This window comes from Ambystoma mexicanum, chromosome 6p (assembly GCF_040938575.1).
Source record: "Ambystoma mexicanum isolate Mex_15411 chromosome 6p, UKY_AmexF1_1, whole genome shotgun sequence".
Classification (NCBI taxonomy): Eukaryota; Metazoa; Chordata; class Amphibia; order Caudata; family Ambystomatidae; genus Ambystoma; species Ambystoma mexicanum.
This window is the reverse complement of record NC_090935.1, coordinates 1,173,325,567-1,173,352,499: the sequence shown is the minus strand read 5'-3', so window position 1 is coordinate 1,173,352,499 and position 26,933 is coordinate 1,173,325,567. Positions and strand designations below refer to the sequence as shown.

The following is a 26,933-nucleotide window of genomic DNA, read 5'->3' as shown; positions in this document are numbered from 1 at the left end:
ACATTTGATTGCATTTCTGAGAACTGTTTGCTTTCCTTCCATTTCCTTGCATTGCATCAATGGGGGGAGTGCATTGCCAGAGAAAAGTGATTACAATGTTTTGTTGAAATCATATTGAGTATTTTCTGTATTGCATTTCATTCAACATTGCATCCATCTGAACTTATATAAAGCATTCTCTACCACCTTATTCTTCTGTTCCTATTCACAAGTGTGCTAGTGCCAGACTATCCATTATTGATTACTGATCAGATTAAGTGTGATATCCAATTATTAATTTATTATAAAGTGTGATATATATCTATATTGTTTAAATTCTCAAATAAACCTTTTAACTTGCAAAACAGAACTACTTCTTGGCTCAGTGGGGTCAGGGGGATTCCAAGAGAGGGGTGTTATATAGGGGTAGTCATCCAGAACGCATGAACTGGACATAAAGATATATCAATAAGGGTTTTCATTCAGTATTCTAGACTAGGCGTTGACTTAGTTGTAGTGTTGAATTGAATCCTCTTACACCAGTATCCACACATGATGCAATGGTGCTGCAGAACTCCACACTCCCCCACTATATGGAATGACATGCTACACAACGTGCCTGGCTGTTGAGTAAATCTGACCACAGGGCCATGGGTAACCTGACTGCTTCCTGGGCCATGGGGCCTATTTGGGGGGGGATCACATGCATATGAAACCTGACTTTTTCCTGGGCCATGGGATCTATTTGGGGGGTGGGGGTGGATCACATGCATATGCAACCTGACTGCTTCCTGGGCTGTAGGGGTTCATTTGGGTGTTCGGACACTGTCCTTGCTGCCAAACACTGTGACCCTATTTATCCCAACCTGATGCATGACACTGACAATGGATGCAGATGTACCATGGCCGCACAGCAATGTACAAATGTCATACTCCAATTCAGCGCCCACCCATGCACATGTTCACTGGACATTGCCAGACCGCACCCACAAGTACCGCAATGCACCATCCTGCAGTCACAAAGCTGAATCCACATTAGCGCATAAAAGTCCATCACAGGTCATGCATCCATGACTGCACAATGTAAAATGCCACTCAGGGAATCCCTTGTCACTGCCCCACCCCGACAGGAACACCACATAACACCATGCCACCATGTACAGATGAGGGCCAACTGAAGAATCCCTTGTCAGAAGGATGCTAAAAATAGATTCCATAAAGTTGTCAACATCACCAACCTGAGTGCGATTGGTGCGGGAACAATCCACAGTATAGAAGTACCAGCATGCCAGTTGACACCCTGCATCATAAAAGAGACGTATCCCTACACTGGCGGACCATACCACCAATCACATTCTGCCATGGTTACATGGGTGAAGGTGTTGAGGGACATGTACATGGCCAAGGCCATCTTAAGCATTTTTGGGGCCCTGGGCAAGGACATCTTTGGGTCCCCCCTCCATCAAACCAAAGGAATTAAGTGATCAAGAATATCTGGTGGCACCCCCCCCCCCCCACCGTGATCATAACCTATAGGTTGATATGCTGCCTCGCAGCTTTCAAAATAAGCATGTTTACTCCCTTTAAATCCCCTTACCCTCTTAATTTTTGCTCTAATCAGAATGACAAACAAGAAGCATTTGAAGGCTAACATTAGCAATCTATGAAGAGGTTACTTCTCTTCTAGTATAGAAACAGGGTACTTTTCATCCGTAGCATCCGGGAAGGTATGCATCCTGTAGTATTAATGTGGGACTGTATGTAAAAGGTACATGTAACCCAGAATAGGCAGATAACTCACATTAGCTGCCTCAGAGAATACAAACGTACTCAAGCATGGATAGAGTAGACCAATTGTAAGGAAGGAGAAAGCTACACATAGCATAGCATGGACAGTGAATGACGATTACAAGCTACCAGGAAGGTGTCTCTATCCAGGCAGACTGGGATTAGAAGTGGGACATGGTTTTCAAATAGTGTTGTCATTTGAGATCAAGGGAACAAGTGCCTGTGGTGTGCAGTATATCAGTGTTCACTATTATACTGAAGCAACACTATAGTCAGTGAAACCATGAGTGAGGCTTTTATGAAGATCATACCCTGAGAAGGAAATCACTCTGAAGGGCTGACAATTTTGAAAGGTTTAGGGACTGGCAATTTTGAGAGGTTAGGCAATACAAGATTAAATGAGATGCCCAGGATCACACATTGCTTAAGCGGTTAAGCTGGTATTTGTACCAACTCTGCAATTTCTGCATTTGAACACTTCTCCAGCTCTTACCATGTACTAAAACAATCTCTTTTTATAAAACTGACTTGCAAAGTGCACAAATCACATTTCCAAACCTGACAATTTTTAAAACCAAAATATTACTGAAGGGCATTACGCAAAATGGGAATGATTCTAGCTTCATTCTCTCCATCATCAATGGCATTATATAAGTACAAGCATACCAATCGATGTGAAATTGTCATTCATAAACATGCAGAAAAATCTTTGACTTTTATACAAAAAGCAGAACGTTTTTTGTGTCAAACGAGCAAACCTTAAAATATGCTTGCATAAGGCCTACAATATCTGGTCCGCTCTATCCTGTCTACCACTCCTTCCACTCAAATGGCCTACATAAGAAGAAAGATCAAGTAATCAGCTAACGATGCCATCAGCATGTAAGAAGGCAAACCTCACAGAAGACAGCACAGTAATGCAAGAGATATTATATGATTTTACCAGGATCACTGTATCGTCTGCTGGCAAAGCCAGGATACAAGCATGAACACTTTAGTTCCACAGTCTTGAATTTGTATACTTATTCACCTCTTGGACTAATAGTTCATGCTCTTCTTTGGAAGGGATCGCCTATATTTTAGAACGCCCCATCTGAACAAACCAATTTCTAGACCTTCACCATACAAATGACATATTCGTTTTTATAGCAACCCCTATCTGGTGCAAGAATATTGCTGATAATAGCACCATTTATGCTGCAAAACCAAGTACATATGCAGGTAGGTTTATAAGCTTTAGACATAGGAAAGGTTCAACCAGTCTTGCTGGAATGTGCTCTTCTAATCTTTCAAATGAACACATATCTCTGCAATGAATGCTTAACACACTGAGCTAACTTCTGAACCATTGTGGCACTCAATTTATCAATATGGATTTCAACTTTGGCTATTGCACATGATCAACATAATTCCAACAGGAAGGAAAGAATGCTACAGAGGTTGTGCCATAATGAAAGCACAAACTATGTATTCCACAGTGATCACAGAAAGCATTACATGATTAATTGATCAAGGCAAAATGTACTTGTCAAAACAGACCGGCAATAGGTTTAGCGCCACAGAAGCATGCCATAAATTCTCCTGGCGTGTGCTATTTAAGTCTGGTGAACAATGGAATCTTACTTTAGATCAGGCAGCCTTCTGGGGCCCCCCTCCAAGCTGGGGGCCCTGGGCAAGTGCCACTTTTTCCCTCACATAAAAACGTCTCTGTGCATGGTGTCATCAATTATTTGAAAGCATGATAGTCAAACCCACCTCTATCATGTTGGACATAGCCAAATGCATCAATGCATAATACAGTGCTCAACATGCATTTGGTTTAGTTTCCTGCCACACACCCCTCACATGTGAGTACATCATGGAACTTCACACTTCGTCTGGGTGAGTGGTGTATCTCATGTCAAGGTCCCTAAGTTGTGTACGTCACCCATGCCCCCCACCATGGCTTGCCGGGTAGTACACAGAACTGATATTTCTGCGGATGTGATGGCAATCACTGTCATTGGAAATGTAGTGCATTTGAACATGAGCAATGTAAACATGGAATAAAATAAATACTCACATTCACACTTAATTCTGCTCCCATGCAGGTGATGCTGGCTATCCCCTGAAGCCGTGCCTCCTCACCTCTGTCAGGCAACCACTGAACTGGCATGAAGAGGACTACAATCGTACACATACACATACATGTAGTGATAGAGCAGACTTTTGGCCTGTTGAAAGCATTGTTTCGCTGCCTCAGGCGGTCGGGTGGGGCACTCATTTATGGGCCCGAGAAGGTGGGCAAGATTCTATTGGTAAGTGCCATGCTGCACAACATGTGCATCCTGTGCAACATACCTCTGCCACCTGACATGGACCTGTTAGATTCTCAAGAATGTGCTAATTACCTTTACCTTTCGAGACCCCGAGCAACTTTGCTGGATTTCTAGAATTTTAATTTTTACCTGGAAAGAGTGTGAGCCTTTTTCCCCACTCTTTCAAGTATTTTGATGTGTGTTTTACTTTTGTGTTCTTTGGATATGGAGGGTTATACAAACTCCATAGGCATCATCTTTTTCTTGTGTGTCACACAGCACCTTTAGTGCAGTGGCACAGGGATGGCTTTTAGACTTCCCAAGGATTACACACCTTCTCTGGGATTGACTTCTGTCTCCCAGTGCATGTAAAGTTGAACTGACTTTGCTTGTCTTTTCAAATTTATAGACCCAGCACAAACTATCTTCCTATAGAGTGCTGGAGGGGTTGCCTAGCATCCCCTATGTTGAAACACTCATGTAACAGTCAAATGCTACCCTTTCCTCTTGAAATGGCTGGTGGCAGTGGTTTTAGAACAAACTACCATGATATTTTCTGATTGTGAACACCGGTAGATAAAATCGGGTCAACCATATTTTTCAATATGGCACCCATGACCCCTCTGTAAAACAATACTCTGGTCATCTTTGTTTGCTGTTTCTTTTAGGAAAGGTCCTTCTTGTGTTTAACTCTGCGCATCAAACCAGGTTTGGTTCTTTTGTTAGATGGCCTTTGGCGCCTTCAGTGCTGAACCCCTCCTCTGACACCTGAGTGTCTGGGGTGGACAGATGTGAGGGAGGTGCCCAAAACTCCCTCTGCTTAGTCTCCTGGGAGACCCAAATGCACTCTGGCATAATTGTCTGGCTGACTGTCTGGCAAGGACAGCCACCCTGCTGGGTGACTGACAGCCAGGCTGGAATGAATGGGTGAAAACTGTTTAAAAGCAGGTCTCTGGGACTTGTAAGGCAGAGTTGACCACTGGAATGAAAGAACCGAAAAGGAGCTGAAGAAAGACAACTGCTACAACTCCTTTGGTTTGCTCGGTGAAGCCCTGCTGCAGGTCCAAATTGCCTGAAACTCCCTTGACAGAGAAGCCCCTTCAAGGACGACTTCTTCCCATTAGCTGGTGGGAACAACCAACTCGCAAGCCACCTGGACACCTTCTCCATAGCCAGTGAGAAGGATACGAGTTTGTGAACTTTAAGGCACTCACACCTTAAAACCGACGTTTAGCCAAGCTTGTGGCTTCTTCCCTGGGCAGTGCAGGAACCTCCCGATGTCCTCCTTCTTGTCCCCACAACTGAAGCTCAGGAACAGCAAGATCTGCAGGCACTGCCAGGAACAACTGCCTCAGCTACAGCTTTTCTTCATCCATAAGGTACTGTGCAAACGCGATATGGAAAACCTTTCTGCCGCGGTGAAAGTTTGTGAAACTTACCAACTTTGGAGTCTTCTCCGCTCATAAACCGACATATAACTCTTTTTCTGGCAATCTACTTCCAAGAACATTGGCAATGACTTAACTGTTTACTACCAGAACTGTGCTATCCTATCAAAGACACTGAACCATTGACTTTGGCCAAAGCCTATTGCATTGAATTGCCTCTTGTAGTGAACTGAAACTATTTGCCCTGCTTTTGAAATAATTATGTTTTGATTCTTATAACCTTTGTCTTTCTACCCCTTTTGAAAGTTACTGGAGTGCCATTTTGCTCCCACTTCAGGGGAGCCTAACTTGTTCAGAAACTTATTGGTTGTGTACTGTAGTGTATTATAGTGTGATATTGAGCTGCTTCTTACTAGTGGAATGATTTCTAACTAATGTGTACATGAATGTACATTCTTTTACCAAGAAACCTTGAATAAATGTTTGAACTACTGTGATTGCAAGTCCTTTGTGTATCATCTTGTACTGCTCACATCCCTCTTGAGATAAGTCTGGCTGCTCAGTCACTGCTACCACATAACTGTGTAGTACAGGCTTGTACCAAAGGTGAGATTGTGCTTACACCTGTAGTGTTAATTGTGTGTAGTGTTCTCCAAAGGTACTGCATGTAATTCTGCCTAACAGGACCAGACACCATTGGGTGAAGATGATGATGATGAAGAAGATGCTGCACATCGGCTACATCACGATGCGTGTGTGGGACATACTGTACGCCAAGCATTGATAGCACAATAGTTTTGATGCACTGGGTCACAGAAGGTGCCGGTAATGTGTGACACTGGGCACTGGGATTGGGGGACTCTGGGCACTGGTCACTGTTGAACAATAAATTGTCAAACACTCAAGAAGCAATGTCCAGTCATATACATTTTTTCACACAATAGGTGTATTAATGAAATGGTACTGTGTACATGAATTAACCCTCCACCCGCATTAAGTTACAGAAAGCTCACCCCCACCCCCAGCACCCTCACACACCCATGCCCCCTGCCCCTAACACCCTCACATACCCACACCCCCCACACCCGAACACCCCCACAGACCCACACCCGTCACTCCTCAATGCCCCCAAACACCCACGCCCCACACCCCCCAAGACCCACGCCCCTTCAGGCCAAATTGAGTTTAACAGCAATGACACATAACATGTCCCAGTGTCCCTGGCTATTGTCGCCCCCTTTTGGATGGAGGGGTTTGTAGGTCCGACGGCGCACACTACGCAGGGACCTGCACACAGGGCTCATCTGCATCGAGCTTGCAGGTGTTGTGCTTGACGATGGTGGCTGTGGGTCGGTCGGGACAGGACGTTGTTGTCCCATGTTGCCAGCCAAGCAGTCGACAGACTGTGTCAGGGCTAAGCTGCTCTCATGTACCCGCCTCGCCACATGGTTCACTGCACGGGCGATTGCCTGTGTGTTCTCCATGTTAGCCCTGTGTGTGGCCTCACCTTCGGCCAAGTGCTCTTTGACCATGTCATGCATGGCTTGATGTGTCGCCTCCATGCAGCTCAGCCGTCCCTCGATGTCCTGTATGGATGTGCTCACAGATGGCTGTATGGGAGGTTGTACAGGAGGTGGTAGGGGAGGTGGTGATATACCCCTCACATGGCTGAAGCCATGTTCAGCCATCTCCTCCTCAGTGCTGTGGGCACCAGCCACATGTTCAGGGGAACACTGTGGTGTATCCTGCATGCTTGGGGTGTGTTGACCATGCTCCAACATGCTAAGTTCTGCAGTGTGTACATCTTCAGGCCCATCGTCCTCCTCAGCGATATGTTGTGCTGAGGATGCCACCTTGCCCATGGAACTTGTGGCCGTTGAATGCGTAACCTCGAAATCACTGGCCACTACAGTTGGGTCATCGTCAGCAAGATATGTCTGCTGGGGGGCCTGTTTTCTCATTGGTGCAACCTTTCTGGCCACTGCATCTTTTTGCAAGTATGCCCTGATGGCACATATGTTTCTAGCACGGTGCTCCTGAGTGACTGTTGCAGGTGGCTGCTCCTCCTGGTCTTGGGGGTGTGCACCCTGTTGGGCACTAGTGTGTGATTTAGGTGTGCCTGTTCCAATTGACGTGGCATGTTCGGCATCGCTGTCTGTATTCGTGCCTGTGGGGGATGGAGAGGCAGAGCATCAGTAATGAGAGAATTTACATCCTGCATGCATAGATGTTGGTACAATTTGGGTCAGGTGTATCGTTGTGTGCATCTTTGAGGGGCACACATGGTGCTTTCAGGATTGGGGGGATTGTATTGGCATCCTTCTAGAGCTGCCATGATGCCCATGGTGTCTGTTAGGTGGCCTACAGGTGTGTCGTGGCTTGTGTGCTGTAGCCATGGCCCACGGGCTCTGTGCCATGTGCTGTTTGGTTGTGTATCAAGTGTGTATTCGGTAGTGGAGAGGCGTGCAGTATGCATTATAATGGGATGGTGGTGATGCCAGCATCTCGACAGGGGTGTGTGTGTGTGTTCGTGCATGCATATTTTCTTTGTGTGTGCAATTGTGGCATCATTTTGTTTGTGGAATTGGTTTTGCTTGTGTGTTTTTGTTGCCGGGATGTGGTGTTTGGTTTAGGGATGTGTTTAGATGGGGCTGTTTGGCCATGTATCTGCTCTCATCTACTTCCCATTTGGAGTACAACTTTGTACTTGGGATATCTGGTGTGTGTGGTGACTTCTGTATTGCACAAAGGGTCACTCACCGTCATCGCCCGGTGATGGGACTCCTGTCTCCACATGGCCAACTCCTTCGATTGCCTCAATATCCATGACAGAGCTACACGTCTCCTCCCACTGTGCCAACTTCATGGGGGAGGCAAGTCTGCCACCTGTTGCCTGCCTCTGGCTGCGGTTGGTGGACAGGATGTTTCTCACTCGCAGCCGCAGGTCATCCCATCTCCTGTGACAGTCCTACACACTGCGTGTGGTTGTCGCCACAGCAGATATCTTCCCGGCCACCTCCTCCCATATTTTCTTTCCCTTATTTGTGCTGCACGGCGCAGGTCAGCGCAAAACACAACGTCAGAATGCTCGACGAGTGTGCCAGCGAGCATATTAAGTTCATCATCGCTGAACCTGGGTTTTCGCAGGTGAGGGGTACCTTTTCTAGTTGCCTTTGACATGGTCTGGCAGACAGGGTAGAGTGTTTTCTCAAACAGGTCCTGTCTGCAGTGGATGGCAATGGATTGGGTTTTCAAAGATGGCTGCGGCGTATTTCCCGTTCTGGTGCGATGAGGTTGCTCCCGGTGGCTGTATTACCGGTACCGGTATCAGCGGTACTGGTGTGAACGATGCTGTTCTTAGTGTTAGGCAGAATCCTATGCAGTTCCCTTAGGGAGCACTACAGAAGATTAGGACTACAGGTATATGCAATAAATCCCCTTTGGTATCAGCCTGTACAATACAGATTTAGTTGGTAGCTGTGGCTGAGCAGCCAGACATATCTCAAGAGGGAGATGAGCAATATTCAGGGTTTACACAATTGGACTACAGTACTATGGGACAAGAAAACACTGACCAAAACTTTGTATCAAAAAGAATATACATTTATTTTTCACACTCTTAACTCAACACACAAGTCACTATCATTAATGCAAGTTAAAACAGTCAAGAAAAGTATGCACCACTCCCGATTTAAATTGTAGACACGTTTGAGCAAGAGTGAAAACTGAGCAAAATGGCACAGTGTAAACCAAGCAGAAATGGCACTCTAACAATTTCTTCAGAGGGAGGAAAGGGTAAAGTTATACAGGGTTAGACTCCTAAACACACCAGCAACACTTCCCAATTGGATTGTGAACAAGTTAGGCAAGGTAGTACTTTAGCATAAGCAATACAGATGAAAACCGAGCAAAATGGCACTTCAACAATAGATAAAGGCGAAGGAAAGGTGGTTATAAGAGTTTAGGTGCACCAACACATTTCTTGATGAAAAGCAATCTAGATAAGACAGTTGTAACAGAATTAGCCAGAGTCAATAGGCCTGTGCCAGAGACAGTGGTATGAGGCAAAGTGCCCAGCAGGGGTGTTGGTAGGTCTGAAAAAGATCAGGGGCTAAGCTAATGTCGGTACTGGCGGTACTCGGGGCTAGCTATAGCCTTTTGGTTGTAACCCCTGAGCTTCTATCCGGGGCTACAACCAAAAGACTGGGGGCTATAGCCCCCTTAGCCCCCCCCCTAGCAATGCCTCAGGTGCCCAGGTTCAAATAGTTCTAGTAGCTGCAGTCAAGTCTTTGTTTAACGGTTGAAAAAGAGGGTGCAGAAGGTAAAAAGGCAATGTTAGATGATAGGGGAGACAAACCCAGAAGGTAAGTAAAGGATTTAAAACGCCATTAGCAGTACCCAACGAAACGGGAGGCCTGGCAAAACAATGTACCTTAAAAGTGGAAGAGGCTCTGGCAGTGGCGGTAGTTCCTGGCAGTTCTTGCAGCTTGGGAGATCCAGCAGAGGAAGAGAGGCTCTTGTCATGGAGGAAGATTCGAGTCACTGCACTGCCCAGGGAAGAAGCCGGCTGCGGTGATGCCAAAATGGAATAAAAGGTACGCTCCTTTAAATCACGGTCGTGGTGGACGCGTGAGTGGCTATCCGGTCTCCTAGTGCTTGGCACTGGCGATTCGACCAAGGCAGGTCCGGGAAGGTGATTGGCGAACTGGTTGGCCCCACCAGCTCAAGGGAAGAAGGCTCTTGCAGGTGAAGATCTTCTCTTGTCGTTGGAGAAAAGTGGTGAGGATCTGCAGCAGGGCTTCACCGATGGCTCGGTCATTGCAGTTGTCTTCGGCTTCACTCCTCTTTGGATTTCTCAGGTCCAGTGGCGACGTCTTGTCCTCCAGTCCTCAGATCCCTGCTTTTGTGCAGAAAAACCCCCATTCAAACAGCCTAGCTGTCACTCACACAGCGGGGTGGTTATCCTGACAGGATAACCCCCCAGCCTATCAACGCAGAGTGCGACTTGGGTTGCTGAGGCAACCCTGTCCAGGGTGCCTACTCCCCTCCCACAAATCATGTCTACCCAAGACTCACTGGCGCCTGGAGGAGAGCTTCTGTCCAGAAGCCGGCCAAAAGGACGAATAGAGGGGCCCCAACCTGGGTTTGGATTACAGAGCGAGACACGAGAAAGAAATATTATCAAAGATCTAGCAAAAAAACCCCACCGGAGTAAAGTTAATAAAAAGATAAACCGGCGGTATGTTAAAGGCTATCATAAAAAGTGGTAGCCTCGAATAATGGGAAAATCCCATTGAAAAATATTCGTGGTCAAATATTAATGGTAGTAACCACTGCCAGCAGCCAGAAACCTTGGAGAGACGGACTGGACAGTAGCCTCTCGAAAATGAACACCAGGGAAAAACTATTAACCCCTTCCCACTACCTCCATAGTAAGATGGTGTGTACTGGTTTAGTTCATACCTCTTGACTAGCAAAATCAATGATAACTTTGCATGCCCTGTGAGACAGTAGTCAGTCCCACGGTATGGAGTCTATGTTTGGAGGTCACTATGACACCCCTGTGTTACTGCACTGAGGGTGTCGTGTAACACGCATGAATAAGATGATACCTATGGGGGTGAGAAAAACCCCATAGACCATAAGCACAAAAGTAGCCTCAAACACACGTGAAAAATATGCCTAAGAGTGGGCAAAAGAGTCTCACTCTTAGCAGGAGAAAACAATAAACCCTGGAAATCCAGCAAAGCTGCTGGGGGACTCTATAGGTAAGGGAAATTAGCCTTTAAAGAGAATTCTCCCTACCACTTAGCAGAAACCACAATGCCAGTGGAGGTCTCTGCACATTCAATGATGCCGCTATTGGGGTGGTAAGGACCTTACCCCCATGGCAGAGCTTCTGTTATCGGCATAACGGTACATGCATGCACGCAGACTCGTAATCAGCCATTCATTACGGGGGCAGTGCAACACGGACACGTTAGTACCTACATGCCCGTAATTGCTGTTTCTTACCCCCTAACTCATAATGAGGCCCAGTGTTAAGTCAATTTCCTCACAGAAGGTCATAATGTGCATTGCAATAAAATACTATCGGTCAAATACCTTATACAATAAGATTTTCTGTGCAATTAAAAACCATACCCAGGACCTGCGTTTGTTGATCTCAAAATGTAAGCCCCATCAATTAATGATAAAAGCATAGACAGAGAAAAAAGGGGCAAAATACCTATTTATCGTAGCTCAACATACAATCAAGAGAGGGTCAACATGCTTTACAACAGATTTCATTGTGCAGTCTACAGTTAATTTAATTTAGCACCTGCACAAATATTGACCTTTTCCTCCAGAGATCTGTCAAATATTGTGCCACATATTTTTCATTGGCAAAACCAGTTAGCATGTTAGACAGTTTTAATGCTTCCTTTACATTTCTAATGGAGTTGCTTTCAAGAGGCATCGATCAATGGGATCTTAATGATGCATGCAAGGGCAGAAAAAAAGAAATAGATTAGTGTTTCATTCTAGGTTGTACAGTAACAGCATTTAGGAGAGCTGTGATCCTTCCATGTATGGGTCAGTGCATTTAAGGGGAAAATTCGCAATCACATTTTAACCAAAAGAGATAGTTCATTAGCAGTGTATCTGTCAAGAAATGACTCAAAAGCACCAATACTTTTAATGTTCAGAAAATAATCTCTAGAGAGGCCGCCTTTCTCCCTCATGTGTGCCATTTCCATCTTAACCCAGGTATCATATGCCACCTTCAATAAAGGTTTGGCTCAAAAACCAAGGCAACAGCGCTTATGCCAAAGATCTGGTAATGTAAACACGCAAAGCATATGTTTAACACATTTGAACCACGACAGATACCCGGCCTCTGATCATTTCAGAAATTCGTTTAGTGAGTCGCCATAATCTATAAGATGCTCATTATTCCATAGTTTAACCAGAAAATCAGCTGTTTGAGTCTCAGCTAACACTCCTAAGTAGTTTTAAAATAAGTAACCTTATTTGTATCTATGACTCTATCTTCAGGAACATTGGTAGTGTACTATTCAACACATGGTTGAATTGTACACCCAGTTTTTTTATGATCTCTCCTTGGGTGGGCCTTGTCTCAAGTTGTTTTTGCAGAGAAATATCACTAGGCCTTGACTGGTTGGGGATCTACTAATAGGTTGTCTGTTCTGGTTTGGAACATTTTTAAATTATTTTTCCTGTCCTATGCTTGATGGCCGTCAGGCATTGTGCAAAATATTTTTCCCATAAGGGACATTCTGATTCCATCTTGAAAAATAAGCTGTTTGTCATCTGTATAATTATACACCATACCCCAAAGGTTTTGATTGTGTGTATTAATAAGGTAAGGTACAGATCAATTAATGACAATGATGAATATTTGGGAACCCTACAAAGCAACGTTGCAGCCTAGACTCAAAAGGGTGCATATACAAATGTTCTGCTGCCTGTCCACCAGATAATATTAGGCCCAGTTTATGATACCTGTAGCAGACATTCTAGTCATTAAAATGCTAAGACCAACTGCGACAAAAGCTGTTAAGAGATTTAAGAGGATCAATAACAAAATACCATGGCTATCAGTTTCGGCAAACGGATTGTCATGGGGAGAGGATACCACAGAGTCTCTATCACGTAGGTGACTGAAAATTGCTTAGGCTGGATCCAAATGTTAGATAGATTGAAAATATAACTGCAACATTTGTTTAACCACAATGTGTCTGGTTTATTAGTCAAGAGTGGCAGGTTAGAAATAGACGTCAAATATATTAGATCCATTGGGTCCTCCTACATCTTCTTTAATAGAGGGTTTTTGAAAGCAACTATTGAAGATTTTGGGACTTCTCTGGTAGACAGTGGGCAATTTAAAATAGTTTTATATGAAAAAGCAGTAAGGGAAGGTTGATCAGATTGTACGTGGACACACAATACCATATAGTCTTCATGTAAAACTGGAGAGCCGTGTTGTATATCTATCTGGCTTCAGTTTTCAGGACATTGAAGTGATATCTCATTGGAGTTTCACAATTGTGTCTTAGAAGAACAGAGCAGGTCTGTCACCGAGAAACCCGGTCGGAGTTGAATATCATTGTTAGATTGCACAATTAGTTAATTAGCAGGAACAGCTTTTTCTGTGGTGCTATTGCTTTCAGTAGACAGGTTTGAATATATTGTTTTTAGTTTGAAGTAGCCTGTGTTTATAGCTCCCAGAGGACCCTAACAAATGTATTGTAGTCATCTCAGCGTATTGATATTTTCAGATTTATATCATGTGTCTTTCTTCCTTCTTTATGCCATTGAATTATTGGATATGGCAGCAGTTTGAATGTTGTTTTGGCAATGTCTTTGCAGTTTAGGTAAAATAATGCTTAAATCTTGATAGATTTTATGAGAAAGTTGGATTTCATAAAACCATTTCCTCGTTCCCCTTTCCTTGTTCCCTTCCTCCTCCTTCTCCTCCCCTGACTCGTGAGCGGCCCCATTTAACGGTTAATACCAGGGTGGCCCCTCTGCTCTTTGCAACCCCTCTGGCAAAGGGCCCTAGGCTAAGGGCAGCTTCACTCAAGCAGCTCCAGATGGTGTCACTGCACCCCATCTAACTGACCAACCCCTCCATTAACTTTATTTCTCTTATCACACCACCCTTAAGCATATGTGAACTGTATTGTTTAGCCTTCCCTCACATCTCTCCAGGAAAGTTGCATTCTTGCATTGCTGTGCATTAAAACAAGTCCTTTTTTTCATTCGTTTTAGGAAATTCGAATATGGGTGTTTTGGATTACTGTTGTGTTAAAACGAGGCCTTTCTTCCCTCCTTTTAGGAAATTCAAATCCAGGTGTTGTGCATTGCGTTGTCCCCTCCTGCCACCTGCCTTCTGTCCATACTGCTCATGTGTTCCCCTGTGGTCTGTTGCCTCCTGTGTGCCTCCTTCTGTGTTAGCCCTCCCCCTTTGGTACTTCATGTTGTTTGCAGCTCTCAGCTGTGCTTCTTTTCCTCCTTCACTCTCCCCACTTGCTTCCTCGCACCCCCAATGGTGCTCTCAATCCCCCCCATCTTCTCAAACTGCTACTCTATCTCTTATCCTAGTCCTCTCCCTAAGTCTGCGAGGAAAAGGTTCAAGAGGGATATCCTGGTCTCCAACCCAGGCCTCCCTATCGCTGATATCCACATCAGCACTTCCTCCAGACAGACTCTCACCAACATCCTCTTTGTCATTCCCTCTCCAGACCTATGGATGCCCCATATGGTCTATGTTATCTCTCCTTTCTCCTCCTTTCCCATTAATGGTGGCACCCAGTGGGAGGTCCTCTTGGCCCCCTGCCAATCCTCCAAGACCATCATCAATGTCTATCTCAATGGTACTGTCATGGTCCAGGGCTCTTAGTCCAATCTCCTCCTCCTTGGTAGGGGTCTGCTGCATCTCATTCATTTCCCCCTTCTCCTGTCATTTTCTTGAACACCTCTCTGGCCCCTTTGCCACCTCCTTCTTCTGCCTCTGCCCTTCAACTGCCTTCATTGGGTGTACCTCACTCCTGAACCCCACCACGGAAGCATTCCAAATGTGGCAACCTGTTCCAGATAGCTACTCTAAACTCTTGCTCTGCTGTCAAACATTCCACTGATATTTGCCACCTCCTCAAAGACCTTGACCTGGATGTTCACACCCTCACTGAGACATGGTTCACGGTCAGCTCTGTCACAAGTGTTGACACTCTGCTCCCTGAGAGCTACAAGATCCTCTCCGAGCCCAGGACCAACCGGCCCGGAGGTGGAGTGGCCCTGATCTTTCCAGAGAAAGTTCCTGCTTCTGCCATTCCTATGCAGGCCCACTACTCATATTAATGCCTATTCTGTAGGCTCTCTTTCTCTTCTGACCTCTCTTTGACTGTGGCCTCCATCTACAGGCCACCTGTCCAGGTCACCCTGTTCCTCTCAGTATGGGCTGACCTCTCCTCTTCTCTCCTTGCCTCGTCCTCTCAACTTCTCCTCCCCTGAGACATCAACATCCACCAGGGTACTTATAATCCCTCCTCTGGGCTCTTCCTCAACCAATGTGACTCCCTCTCCCTTTCCATTCTACCCTCTGTTTTGTCACACTCTGATGGACACACCTTGGATGTTATCATCTCCTCAGACACCCCCCTCTCCAACCCTCTCACTACTCCTCTCTCTTGGACTGACCATCTTCTGCTCTCCTCTCACTTTAAACTTTTTATCCCTCAAGCAAAGTCTACCCCAGCACTGCCACCTTCCTTCTTGGTCATTCAGCCCAAGAAGTGAGTGTCAGTAGATGGCTTTGCCTTTGCTTTCTCTGCTCCTCCTACTCCTGTAGATGATTTGCATACTGACACAGCCCTTTCTAACCTTCGTCTTTCTATCTCCAACACTCTGGACATTCTTGCCCATGTCATGAGAGTCCATCTAAAGCCTACCTAAAGTTCAACTCGGGTATGATTCCAAACTCCCCACCTTGAAACACAAGTTCAGGGTGGTTGAGAGGAAGTGGATGTCTATGGGCACATCCTCTGAAAAGCTGTTCTGCCGCCAAAGTCAATACAGACTCTCTGTCCTGTCCAAGAAGAGGGTCGATATCAGAGGCTGTGACTCTGTGGCCTCTTACAAAATGGCCAAACTCTTTAAAATCTGCAAGGAGCAGGCAACCCCTACTGCTGTCTCCACCTCTCCTTCTCCTTTCCAGGCCCTCTGTATGGCTCTGGTCATTCATTTCTCCAACAAAACTCAAGACATCCTGTCCTCGCTTTCCTCTTTCTCTCCCCCTACCTCTCTCACCCCCCCTTGTGCCCTGTCTCTCTCTCCTCTTCCTTTTTCCTCCTTCGCTCTGACAACACCTGATGATGTCTCTAGACAAGTCCCATCTATGAATGTATAATCCAAACAGATGCTCCCCTGCTCTTCCAGAACCATCAAGGACCATATTGTAACCCTTGCTCCAGCCTTGGCTGATTTCTGCAATCATTCCTTCACCACTGGATTTTTCCCCTCTCTTCTCAAGCACTCCCTTGTGAACCCCCTCCCGAAAAAGCCTTCTGTCGATCCTACATGTCTGGAAAACTATCAGCGGATTTTGATCACTCCTTTCCTGGGCAAACCCCTGGAAAAGATGGCCATCTCCCAGCTGACTCTCTTCACTGAATCTGTTGGCTGCCTCCATGGCCACCAGTGTTGATTCAGAGCTGCCAGAGGCATGGAAACTGCTCTCCTGAACACCTGTGATGATCTGCTCTCTATCCTTGACTCCAGCTCTCCCTCTGTCCTCATCCTCCTTGACCTTTCCTCTACTTTTGACACAGTCAACCACGCCACCCTGATCAACTGACTCTGGTTGAGCCTAGGCATCTGGCATCAGGCCCTGGCGTGGCTGACCTTCCTCCTGGACCGTTTCTTCCAGGGCCAACTTGGGTCCTTTCTCTCATCCACCTCTCTCTCCACTTGTGGTGTCCCCCAGGGCTCTATCCTCCCACCCAGGCTTTCAATGTCTATTTGGCCCCTTTTGCCCACCTGATCTCCACTTTCTCTTTGAACGTTCAATGTTAAGCCGATGACACTCAGCTCTCCTCCAGCCTCCTCTTCTCCCTCACTCATTCATGTCTATCCTTGACTGTCTATCCTTGATTCAGGTTTGTGGCGCCTCCAATGATCTTTGCCTTAATACCAGTAAGATCCTTCACTTTGGGACAACTGCTCCCCGTTTCCCTCTCTCGCTCTGACCACCCTCCTTGACCGCTCTACCCTTGCCTTCTGCTCAACCAAAAAAAACGAAGGAAAAGCCTGCAGTGCAGCCCGGCGTAGGCGGTGTCTTCAGGAGAATGGTCAAATTACAAGGTAAGCCGCCACGCTGGGCGCCGAGCACGTAATAGAAACATTGTTTTCCTATGCGAGTAAGCAAAAGTAAACATCCTCAGCCAGCCGCTCCCCTGGCAGACGCGGAACATGCGCTGCGCGTCTATTTCCATAGAAACTTTGCAAAATTTGAAGCACAGAGACCGGGGAAACCTCATTCTGGGAAACATTATTTCAAAGCCAACGAACTTTGTAAACGGGTCTTTTTTGCAGAATGCATATATTTTGTCCATCATACAACAACTGGGGCATTTTTAAGGCCCAGGCCAACAACGGGGACAGGCAATTTAGTCACAGCTAATAAAAGGCATAACATACTACACAGAAAGCGAACCAGGCACAAGAGATAAATCTGCGCCCAAAATCCACTACATGGCAGTTTTTTGCTGAGCTAAATCAAAATATTTTGGGACAACATTAGACAGTTTCTCCAACGGGAAACAGCATTCTCTAAGCTCACAACGAATCCACAAATAATATAAATGTGCATGATAGCTGGTGCAATTGCGCAGTGAACAGGGAGCTCATTTTGATATCTGTGCAAAGACTGCTGACACAGGTTCAAACCCCTCGAGGGTCAAAACACAGCCTCTTCAAAAAATGTCTTTCTTTTAATCAAAACAGGTTGAAAGGAAACATGGGTCCCAAACGGAAATCACGGGAACCCACCGTACCAGCACAGAAACCCAAATCACCCCACCTACTGGCAGCCATCGAGGCAGCGGAACACTACGGTTGGGCTTGAGTCAGGGAGAATATGTACGGCCTACCAAAGGACCAAAGGAAGGGATAACCATGCCACCCATCCAAGATGATGTCACAACACCGTCAAAGAGACAGAAAGTGACAGATAGCCCCAGAAAAGGTAACAAAAAACTGGCGAAATTGTGCGAGAACATGTCAGAAATGCAACAATTATTACGGGAAATGAGGGGGAAACAATTATCCCAAACAGGGGAACAGGGGTCCTCAAACCACACAAACTCCTAGAACCTGCCATATTGATGACCCCACCGAACCAGCAACAATCCAAACAATGGCAGTACCAACCACATTACTGCCACAGGTGTCAGCAACGCCAACAGCTGCCACCACAGTTGCACCAACGGCAACCACGGCAGACCCAAAAGGTGCTCTAAAAGCATGGTTAACCCCCAATATGGACCTAGTGGGACAAACTGGGCAAAGCAACAGCATGATGGCAGAAAAATATAGGCTTACATGGACAAAATAAGAGAAGTGAAAGTCGCTTAAAAAGGGAAGACCTGGCTAGCATACAACATCAGATTTAGAAGAAGCATGTCAGAGAGGCTAGACATTGAATGGGACGAGGTCCATAATGACTTATACATGTTAAATGCTGAGCCCCCAGTGGGACCTCACAGAATTCCTCCAAAAATAACAAAAGAAATAAGATAATGAGAAGCACAAAAAGGGGCAACAGCCCTTTCGGAAGAACCAGCCAGGGGCGGCTAAGTCTAACACCCACAGCAAAACAAGAACCACTCTACAAAAGCCAACATTCCTTGCAGGAATTTTGGGAAAAACCAGTGCACCTGGGGTAAGGAATGCTGGTACGAACACGCTTGCACAAACTGCAACGGTGATCACACAGCAAGCAACTGCACCAAACCAAAAATTCAAAAGATTAGCACCAACCACGCCTTTTCAACCCCAGGCCTGGCACCAGGCAAAACTCCCATCAACCCATCCAATTTTAGAGAAGCACTCTTGAATTACCCAGAAAGGGGAACCAGCGAGGCAATCTGGCAGGGTTTTTCCAAGGGTATTATCATCCCTTTTAAGGGCAAAGTGTCACAGAACATCCCATTGAACCTAAAGTCGGCCAGGGATAACCCCCAAATAGTATCATATCTTTTAGGCAGGATAGCAGGACCCTGGGACCACATGCCCCTCAAAGATTACTTAATATCACCACAAGGACTAGTCCCCAAAAAAGAACCAGGAAACATGAGGGTAATTCACCACTTATCCTATCCCAAAGGCCAATCACTGAACTACGGCATTCCACACACGGAATCCGCAGTATCCTACATACACTTCCAGGAGGCGGTAAGACTCATACAGGAATGTGGCAGGAACGCCCTGATGGCCAAACTAAACATCGAATCCACTTTCAGATTATTGCCAGTCCATCCAGACTCCCAGCAATGGTTAGGTTTTAATTTTAAAAACAAATTGTATGTAGACAGATGCCTCCCCATGGGGTGTGCAGTATCCTGCGCCCTATTTGAGCAATTCAGCTCATATTTTCAATGGGCTTTCCAAAAACACAGACCAGGGACCAAAGTAGTTAATTACCTCGATGATTTCATGGTAATGGGCCCTGAAAATTCTGAGGAATGCAACAGGGCTTTGGCGAAATTAGAAAGAATGGCCGCACAGTGGGGCATACCTCTAGCAAGGGAAAAAACGACCAAACCAGCCACCAACATCATTTTCTCTGGCATCGAAATTGACTTTGTACAGGGACTATGCAAGATACCGAAAACAAAAATTGCAGAACTATTGGAGAAAATACTAGCCCTGACAACAAAAGACAAAGGTACAGTTAAAGAAATTCAATCATTAGCAGGCAGTCTCAATTCCGCTGCTAGAATAATCCCTCAAGGGAGGGTATTTTCCAGAAGCCTGCAACTAAAAATCAAATCATACATCAAACCCCACTTACACATCCGACTAGGCGCAGAGGTGAAACAAGATCTGTAAATTTGGGGGAATTTCTTCAAAGATTATAACAGGACCTCACTTTGGTGAACGCATTTGAACCCATGGACAAAAAGGGTCCTTTTCACCGATGCAGCCGGGAGCAAGGGGTTTGGAGCCATACCAGACACAGAGTGGGTGGCAGGACACTGGCCCAACTCATGGCAACAGGCAGGGTGGACTAAAAACATTGCCTTCCTAGAAATATTTCCCATCTGGCTAAAATTACACATCTGGGGCAGGCAGCTAGCTAACACGGAACTCTTGGTCTCGTGCGACAACGTGGCCGTGGTAGGCTACATAAACAGAAGGTCTACCAAATGCCCGCTAGTGCTAAAAGTCCTACGAGCGATCACAGCAGTCACACTACAAGAAAACATTGTGGTCAAAGCAAAGCCCATCGCTGGGACGGATAATAACATTGCAGATGCTTTATCTCTCTTTCAGCGGCCAAGATTCCGGGAGCTAGCACCTCACGCTCAGGAACAGATGACGCCCATACCAGCAAAATGCTGGGAAAAAATGGGAATCCCCAGGCCGGGATGCCCAACAAGAAACAGGCACCTCAATCACGGGTGCCAACAAAATAACGGCATGAACGCCAGTGCCAGAGAGCCAAGGCCGGGATGTCCAAAAAGAACCACGCACCTCAGAGACGAGTGCCAACAACTCCATAGGCTTCCTCACAGAGATGGCAGGAAAAGCACTGGCAAGCACCACCGCAGCGCAGTACAGTAAGTGCTTACAAACAGTATTTAAAGCCACAGGCGTAAACCATGTAGAGTTAATAGCAATTAAAGACATAGAAATATTTTTTAAAATGGGCGCATGACCAGGGCTTTAAGAGAGTTTGGGCAAAAAGACACCTAGTCGCAATCTCATATTTCTCAAAAATCCAGGGTGATTCAGACCCCACTCAAAGCGCTCTCATTTCTTACGCATTGAAAGGTTGGGGTAAAATAGAGGGACCCCAGGTAGACACCCGCCGCCCCCTGGATTTCAATAAACTGGTATAAATCACAAACCAGCTGGAAGCCATATGCTGGCATCCATACGAGATCTTATTGTTCAAAACAACCTTTTTTCTGGCATATTTCGGGGCTTTCCGTGTGGGAGAGCTCACTGCTTTCAGCACCAAGGCCAACAATGGCCTGGGCGTCATGGAAGTCCGAGTCAGACAGGAGAGCGTCAGCATAGAAATCCAACAATCTAAAACTGGGGCCAAAAGAACTATCAACATTTGTTGCATTGATGAGGCAGTAAACTGCCCGGTATGCAGCACCAACCTATATCACACACAAAGACCCAGTGTTGGTGGGAGGTTTCTAATCCACAAGGACTCATCGGCACTAAGCCACTACCAATTCAAAGGGGTGCTGATGAAAGCAATCAGCAACACAGGGTGGGACCCCAAAGGTTTTGGCACCCACTCCTACAGAATAGGTGCCGCCACTTCAGCATGGCAAGGAGGTTTAGCTCAACAACTAAAAAACTTAGGAGATTGTTACAAAAGATACATCAGACCACAGCTAATTTAGCCACCCGCCCTCATTTTTTCTTTCTCCCCCCTTCATACGGAAACACCAGGCGAAGGGAGGAACTCTCTCCAATCAGCATGGATAGTCGCCTACTCTTTTATCTTCAGGATGGGCCGATGGGCAGAGGAGACCAAAGAAAGGCCACCTTTCAGAAACACCATTTCCTCATGGTGGGGTTACAGAGGCCTACGATGGGCGGAAATCCACGAAACATTAGCAGAGCTGGTAGCATACAGAGACCCACCAGAATTTCTAGTCATACATCTAGGGGCCAATGACATAGTTCCCATTGGCAGGAGAATTTTATTTGAAGACATGTGTGCCTCCCTAGCAGGCATTTCACACAATTGGAAGGGAAGGGAAATATACTTCTCGGCCATCCTACCCAGAAAGAAATGGCTAGGGTCCAAATGCTACAAATCTGTAGACATTTCTAGGAGAAAGCTTAACAGGGGGCTGGAAATATTTTGTACAGCAAGGGTTCTGGGCTTCATAAAGCACCCAGCCATTACACTGGATGACCCGGATCTTTTTCACAAAGACGGCACCCATCTATCAAACCAAGGCATGGAACATTTATTTCGAGAAATTACAGCAACTCTAGCCTACAGGGGTTGCCATTAGGAGATACTTTCGGGGGAACGTGGTCAGTCGCTAACCTGCCCACATGTGGCGGCACTGGCCAGAGGGGGTAATCCCAAGACCCGGTGCCCAAAAGTATGTTACCATAATGATATGTGATTGTTATCTCCATAACCATATCTGTACAATACAAAACTACAGCCTTTTATTGCCAACACTTGACAAACACTGTGTGAGCCAATATATTCTGGGTGAGGGTATTGGGCCGGCAAGAATGTATGCATGCATATGGGTTCAGCAGTTATGGGCAATGCTGCAGGGCCGACCAAAGCGAGGCAGGGTAACTGCTGTTACCATCAGCAGGCCTGGAAAGGGGCAGCACAACCTCCCTCCTCTCCTTTCCCCAAGACCGAGAGACACGCAGTCTGTGCAACAAAATACTGAGGAAGGGTGAGGTGTGTGCAATCACCTCACCCTTCACGCAGCAAGGTGCTAAGCACCTAAGGAAACCAACAGGCAGGCAGGGATCAGGTTCAAAGACCTGCCCCCTCCAGGGGGCCAGATAGTCGGCTATCCGGCCGGGGGTTGAAACATAACAGCCCTCACTAATATACATATCAAAGACCCAGGGCTTCCCTGGGTCTTATAAATGGGTCTTATAAATACAGAGCGGCATGCTCTGAGAAAACACAAACAGTTTGCGGACCCTGAACGGGGACCCAAACACACTGGAGGTGCACTGTTTACTCAGTGCCTTCCAAACCTTTGCTTCTTTACCACAAAACCCTCCCACCCTACAAATAAGGGAGAAGAACAAAGGAAAAAAAGTACAAGACACTGTACGGTGCCCACAACAAGTCGTGGGACATAAGAAGGTGGCACGGCCAGAGGGGGGTAACCCCAAGACCCGGTGCCCAAGTATGTTACCATCATGATATGTGATTATTGATATCTCCATAACCATATCTGTACAACAAAAACCTACGGCCTTTATTGCCAACACTTGACAAACAATGTGTGAGCCAATTTATTCTGGGTGAGGGTATTGGGCTGGCAAGAATGTATGCATGCATATGGGTTCAGCAGTTATCACTTTGCACCTTGCACTTCATTGTTGAACTGCTGTCAGTTTTTATGATTTTTGCGTAAAAGAGCTTTCTTGTTATGGCCAGTTATTTCCCTGCATTTCAAAGTTCTTAGATTAATTTCTAAATCTATCTACCACAGGCCTATTTCTGCTCAAGCGTTCGACTTACGTTGCTGTGACTATTTTACACTTTACATAATATTATTGACTTGCTGGTAAAGGCCTTGCCTCGGTTCTGATGCATGATCTGCGTTTTCAATAAAAGCTATTTTAAATGCAACAATAAATCAAGAATTTCCCAGAACCTCCTAATTAACAATGACATGTGTGGTCCTTACCTTAAAGCTGGTTGCAATAGACGCAAACTTGTTGTCTGCTGTTTCGGGATTGCCGATAAGGTAATCCCAACTTGTGAACATTTTCCAACTGAATCCATACTGTCCATCATCCCCATCTCCTGTGTTCTCATTGGCATTCTTGGCCATTCTGTAAAGTGATACGTTCCAGTGAGATACTGCTAGCAATTAACCATGACAGTGAATCAGAGCTACAATTTGCTGAATCTCCAGGAAATGCCAGCATTTCTTTCACAATTATATTTTACTTGTCATGCACATCTGGCTAATATTGAGACATACAGGCTCAGCTTGGCCAAGAACGTGCCTTTGTCTCTCAGGAATCCCCCATGTCCAGCTCCAGGGAGGAGCCCATGCGACTTGCAAGGCGGGCACAGGAGATCTGCTTTAGGTCAGGGATGTCAAGTCGGTGGTTAGCTTGATCCAATAATTTGAATACGGTGGTAACATTAAAAACATACCTCCTATTTTTGAAAAAAACCTAATTATGAGTTTGGCTCACAGTAAAGCATAGAGAAAAATCGATGTTTATTCCAGGCAGTACCTATTATGTAACATGTGCCATAAATATCCAATGCAATTGCTGCATTGCCAGAATAGGGGGTCAGAGCTAAACTCCCTTTTCCAAGCTGTCTTGTCCCTTTCTTACTTTTCTCCTTCACCAATACACAGTTTTCTCAAGGACTGTGAGACTTGGATGGAACATTCTCGGGCTGCCCTCATTGTCAGGCCAAATCTTTTTCTCTTCCTCCTTCCAGCTATATCCCCATTTCTACTTTCTATCGTCACTTTTCTTCCTCTCTTCCTTTCCTCCCTCCTCAACCACTCTTCTTTCCCCATCAATGTTGCGCTATGCTCTAACTTCCACTGCTTCGGTTTTAAATTCTCTCTCTTGTTCTCTCTGCCTCTCTTGGCCATTATTTTTCTGACCCCCTTTGCCTCAGCTTTCCTTTTAATATCTCCCTCCACCTCTCTTGGCGATCCCTTTCTCTCTCCTCTTGACTCTACATCCTTCCTCTCCACTCTCGTTTCTCCTCCCTACATCTCTGTTCTCTTTATTCTTACACCTCCACACTCACTTGTGTCTCTCTCTCAATCTCTGTCTCTGTCTCTCTCTGTCTCTCTGTCTCTCTGTCTCTGTCTCTCTCTCTCTCTCTCTCTCTTTCTCTCTCTCTCTCTGGCCTCTTTGTCACAGCACAGCACACTAATCTCCACTTCACTGTCTGGAATCCTTACTGTCACAAAAATAGTCTGCCCTGCTCTCCTTTTACAGTCCTTCCAGAGCATCCTCAATTTGCCTATGCTTTTAAGGGTGCTAGTTTTGTAAGGACGCGTAAGCATGCTTGGAAATGGCCTTACAGTGTTGATTCCAGCCTGTGCCCACTGACGTTTGCCCATACACTGATCCAGACATTTCTTTTTGTGTGATAATGTTCACAAATAACTTACGATGCCGATGATATGACAACTCCCGTAACCCTTAAAGAATATTAGGCTTGATATGGTTGGGTAAACAACTGTGCTCCCAATTAGATGATATCCTCCAATGCCTCCAGCAAGTGTTGGTGCACATAGGGTTGGAGTAAATACCAAGATGGACTGATGATGAGCCTGGGCCAACCATAATATAACCCTTCCTGGACCTGCCTCATGGGTTAGGTGGGGTTTGCCCGGCTATCAGGGTCACCCGAGTCACAGCCTGTAGCTTCAGACTTGGTATGTTGTCACAGTCGGTACAAGTCCAACTACGTGTCTGGTTGTAGGTTTCCTCTTGTTGGTTGCAGGGCCCTCGAATGAGTCTCGGAATGAGTTATTACCCTGCATCTCTTGTAGAGATCACAATCAGGGGCAGTGCTCATGCAGTTTACCACTCATCGCTGTGTTAGGGTTGGATATTGCAATCAATGCGCCACACTATCAATGGCTGAGGAATGATATGTGCCGTGTGGGGATGAAATGTTGTGCTGACAAGGTATAGTTATGAGCTGTGGGAAACTATGCCCCAGTCCTGGGTTTCCAGTTGGCAATGAAGGGTTAACAGTCCTGGGTAATATCAATTTGATAAAATGAATGAACAGTGCAGTTAAGGAGTGGAACATGGAATCATCTAGCAACCTTAGGCGCGCAGGAGTGTGAATAGTGAAGACAGGCAAATGGCTTTTGTCACATACCTATATGGCAGGTCAGTGCTTGGCTGTAAACTCAAGGAAGCTGGTAAGATTGCTGTTTGGGAGTGGGGAGTCATGGGTTAATCTATGGAAGCAGGCACAGCAATGCATTATGAAAAGTGTGGTTGTTCATAATTTGCACATTGGCGGTATGTTGCTGTTTCTGGGGGCTTGTTGCTTAGCTTTTTGTTTTTAGTTAAGAGTAGCTTTAATTTCCCATAAGTACAGACATTTTACTTTACCATTTTTTTAACCAAGGATTCTTACTTTGTTTTATCGTTAATTATTTGAAAACCCTTCATTTCTTTTGATCTAATCAGAGAACATTCGTTTTTGGTATGACAAAATGAATTCAACAGAGGTGCATATGCACTAGACACAGTGAGAGGCGAAGTGAGCTGAGTGAAGCAGTCTATGCAGTGGAGTGGCTTTGCTTTGCCGTTTGTTGGTCTGTCTTTGCTAGCAATTGGAGGCAGACTATCTTTCAAAATCTCAGAGAGTCTGCAAAGCGGGGCGGAGTGAGCTGAGTGACGCAGTCTGCACAGTCCGTGCTAGGAGTGGCATCTGCACTACCCGCTGTTGTTGCCACCACGCCGGAGTAAGTTTATTCTGGAAGGACTGTGAGTGCATTAAAGCGTTTGGGTTCACTCCTTGTGACTTAGCCCCGCCGTCGTCAGCTGTGACGGGGCTTTATTTTTAACATCAAATTGCCCAGTGGCTGTGGAGACTGTGGGGTGGAATAGTCCCTTTCATCCACATTTTTAAGCACGCTACACTGACAATGAGGTGAAAAACCAAAAGATATCACCTCATGAGCACAGATTGTACTTAATCTGAACCTGAAACGGTTAAAACATTGACATCACAAGAGACGCCCGCTGCATGCATTGATTAGGGGAAAATCTCTTCATTGTTTTCCCAAGAAACTGCGGAAGACATACTCTCAGGCTACCCATTCGGGGTGTGGGGGGCGGCGGGAGGGGGTATGATCTCAGACAATACTTTGGTGAGAGCTGCAAACGTGAATATCGTGGACTGCAACATATCTGGTCCTGTTCTTTCCCAAGTAGAACATGATGTGAATACCTGCCTGTTTAAGTCTGGAAAACGAAATCCAATTGATTGAGAGCACAAGAGACC

General features: G+C 45.8%; 1 protein-coding gene across 1 annotated transcript in view; it reads right to left on the bottom strand.

Annotated features, from left to right (window-relative positions):
- The window catches only part of LOC138510277 (transmembrane channel-like protein 2-A), a 1,079,160-nt gene that overhangs the window by 682,557 nt on the left and 369,670 nt on the right, over positions 1-26,933 (bottom strand). Inside the window, exon 10 of the mRNA XM_069625812.1 lies at positions 23,608-23,755. Coding sequence (XP_069481913.1) covers positions 23,608-23,755 — 148 coding nt within the window. The remainder of the gene's footprint in view (positions 1-23,607; positions 23,756-26,933) is intronic.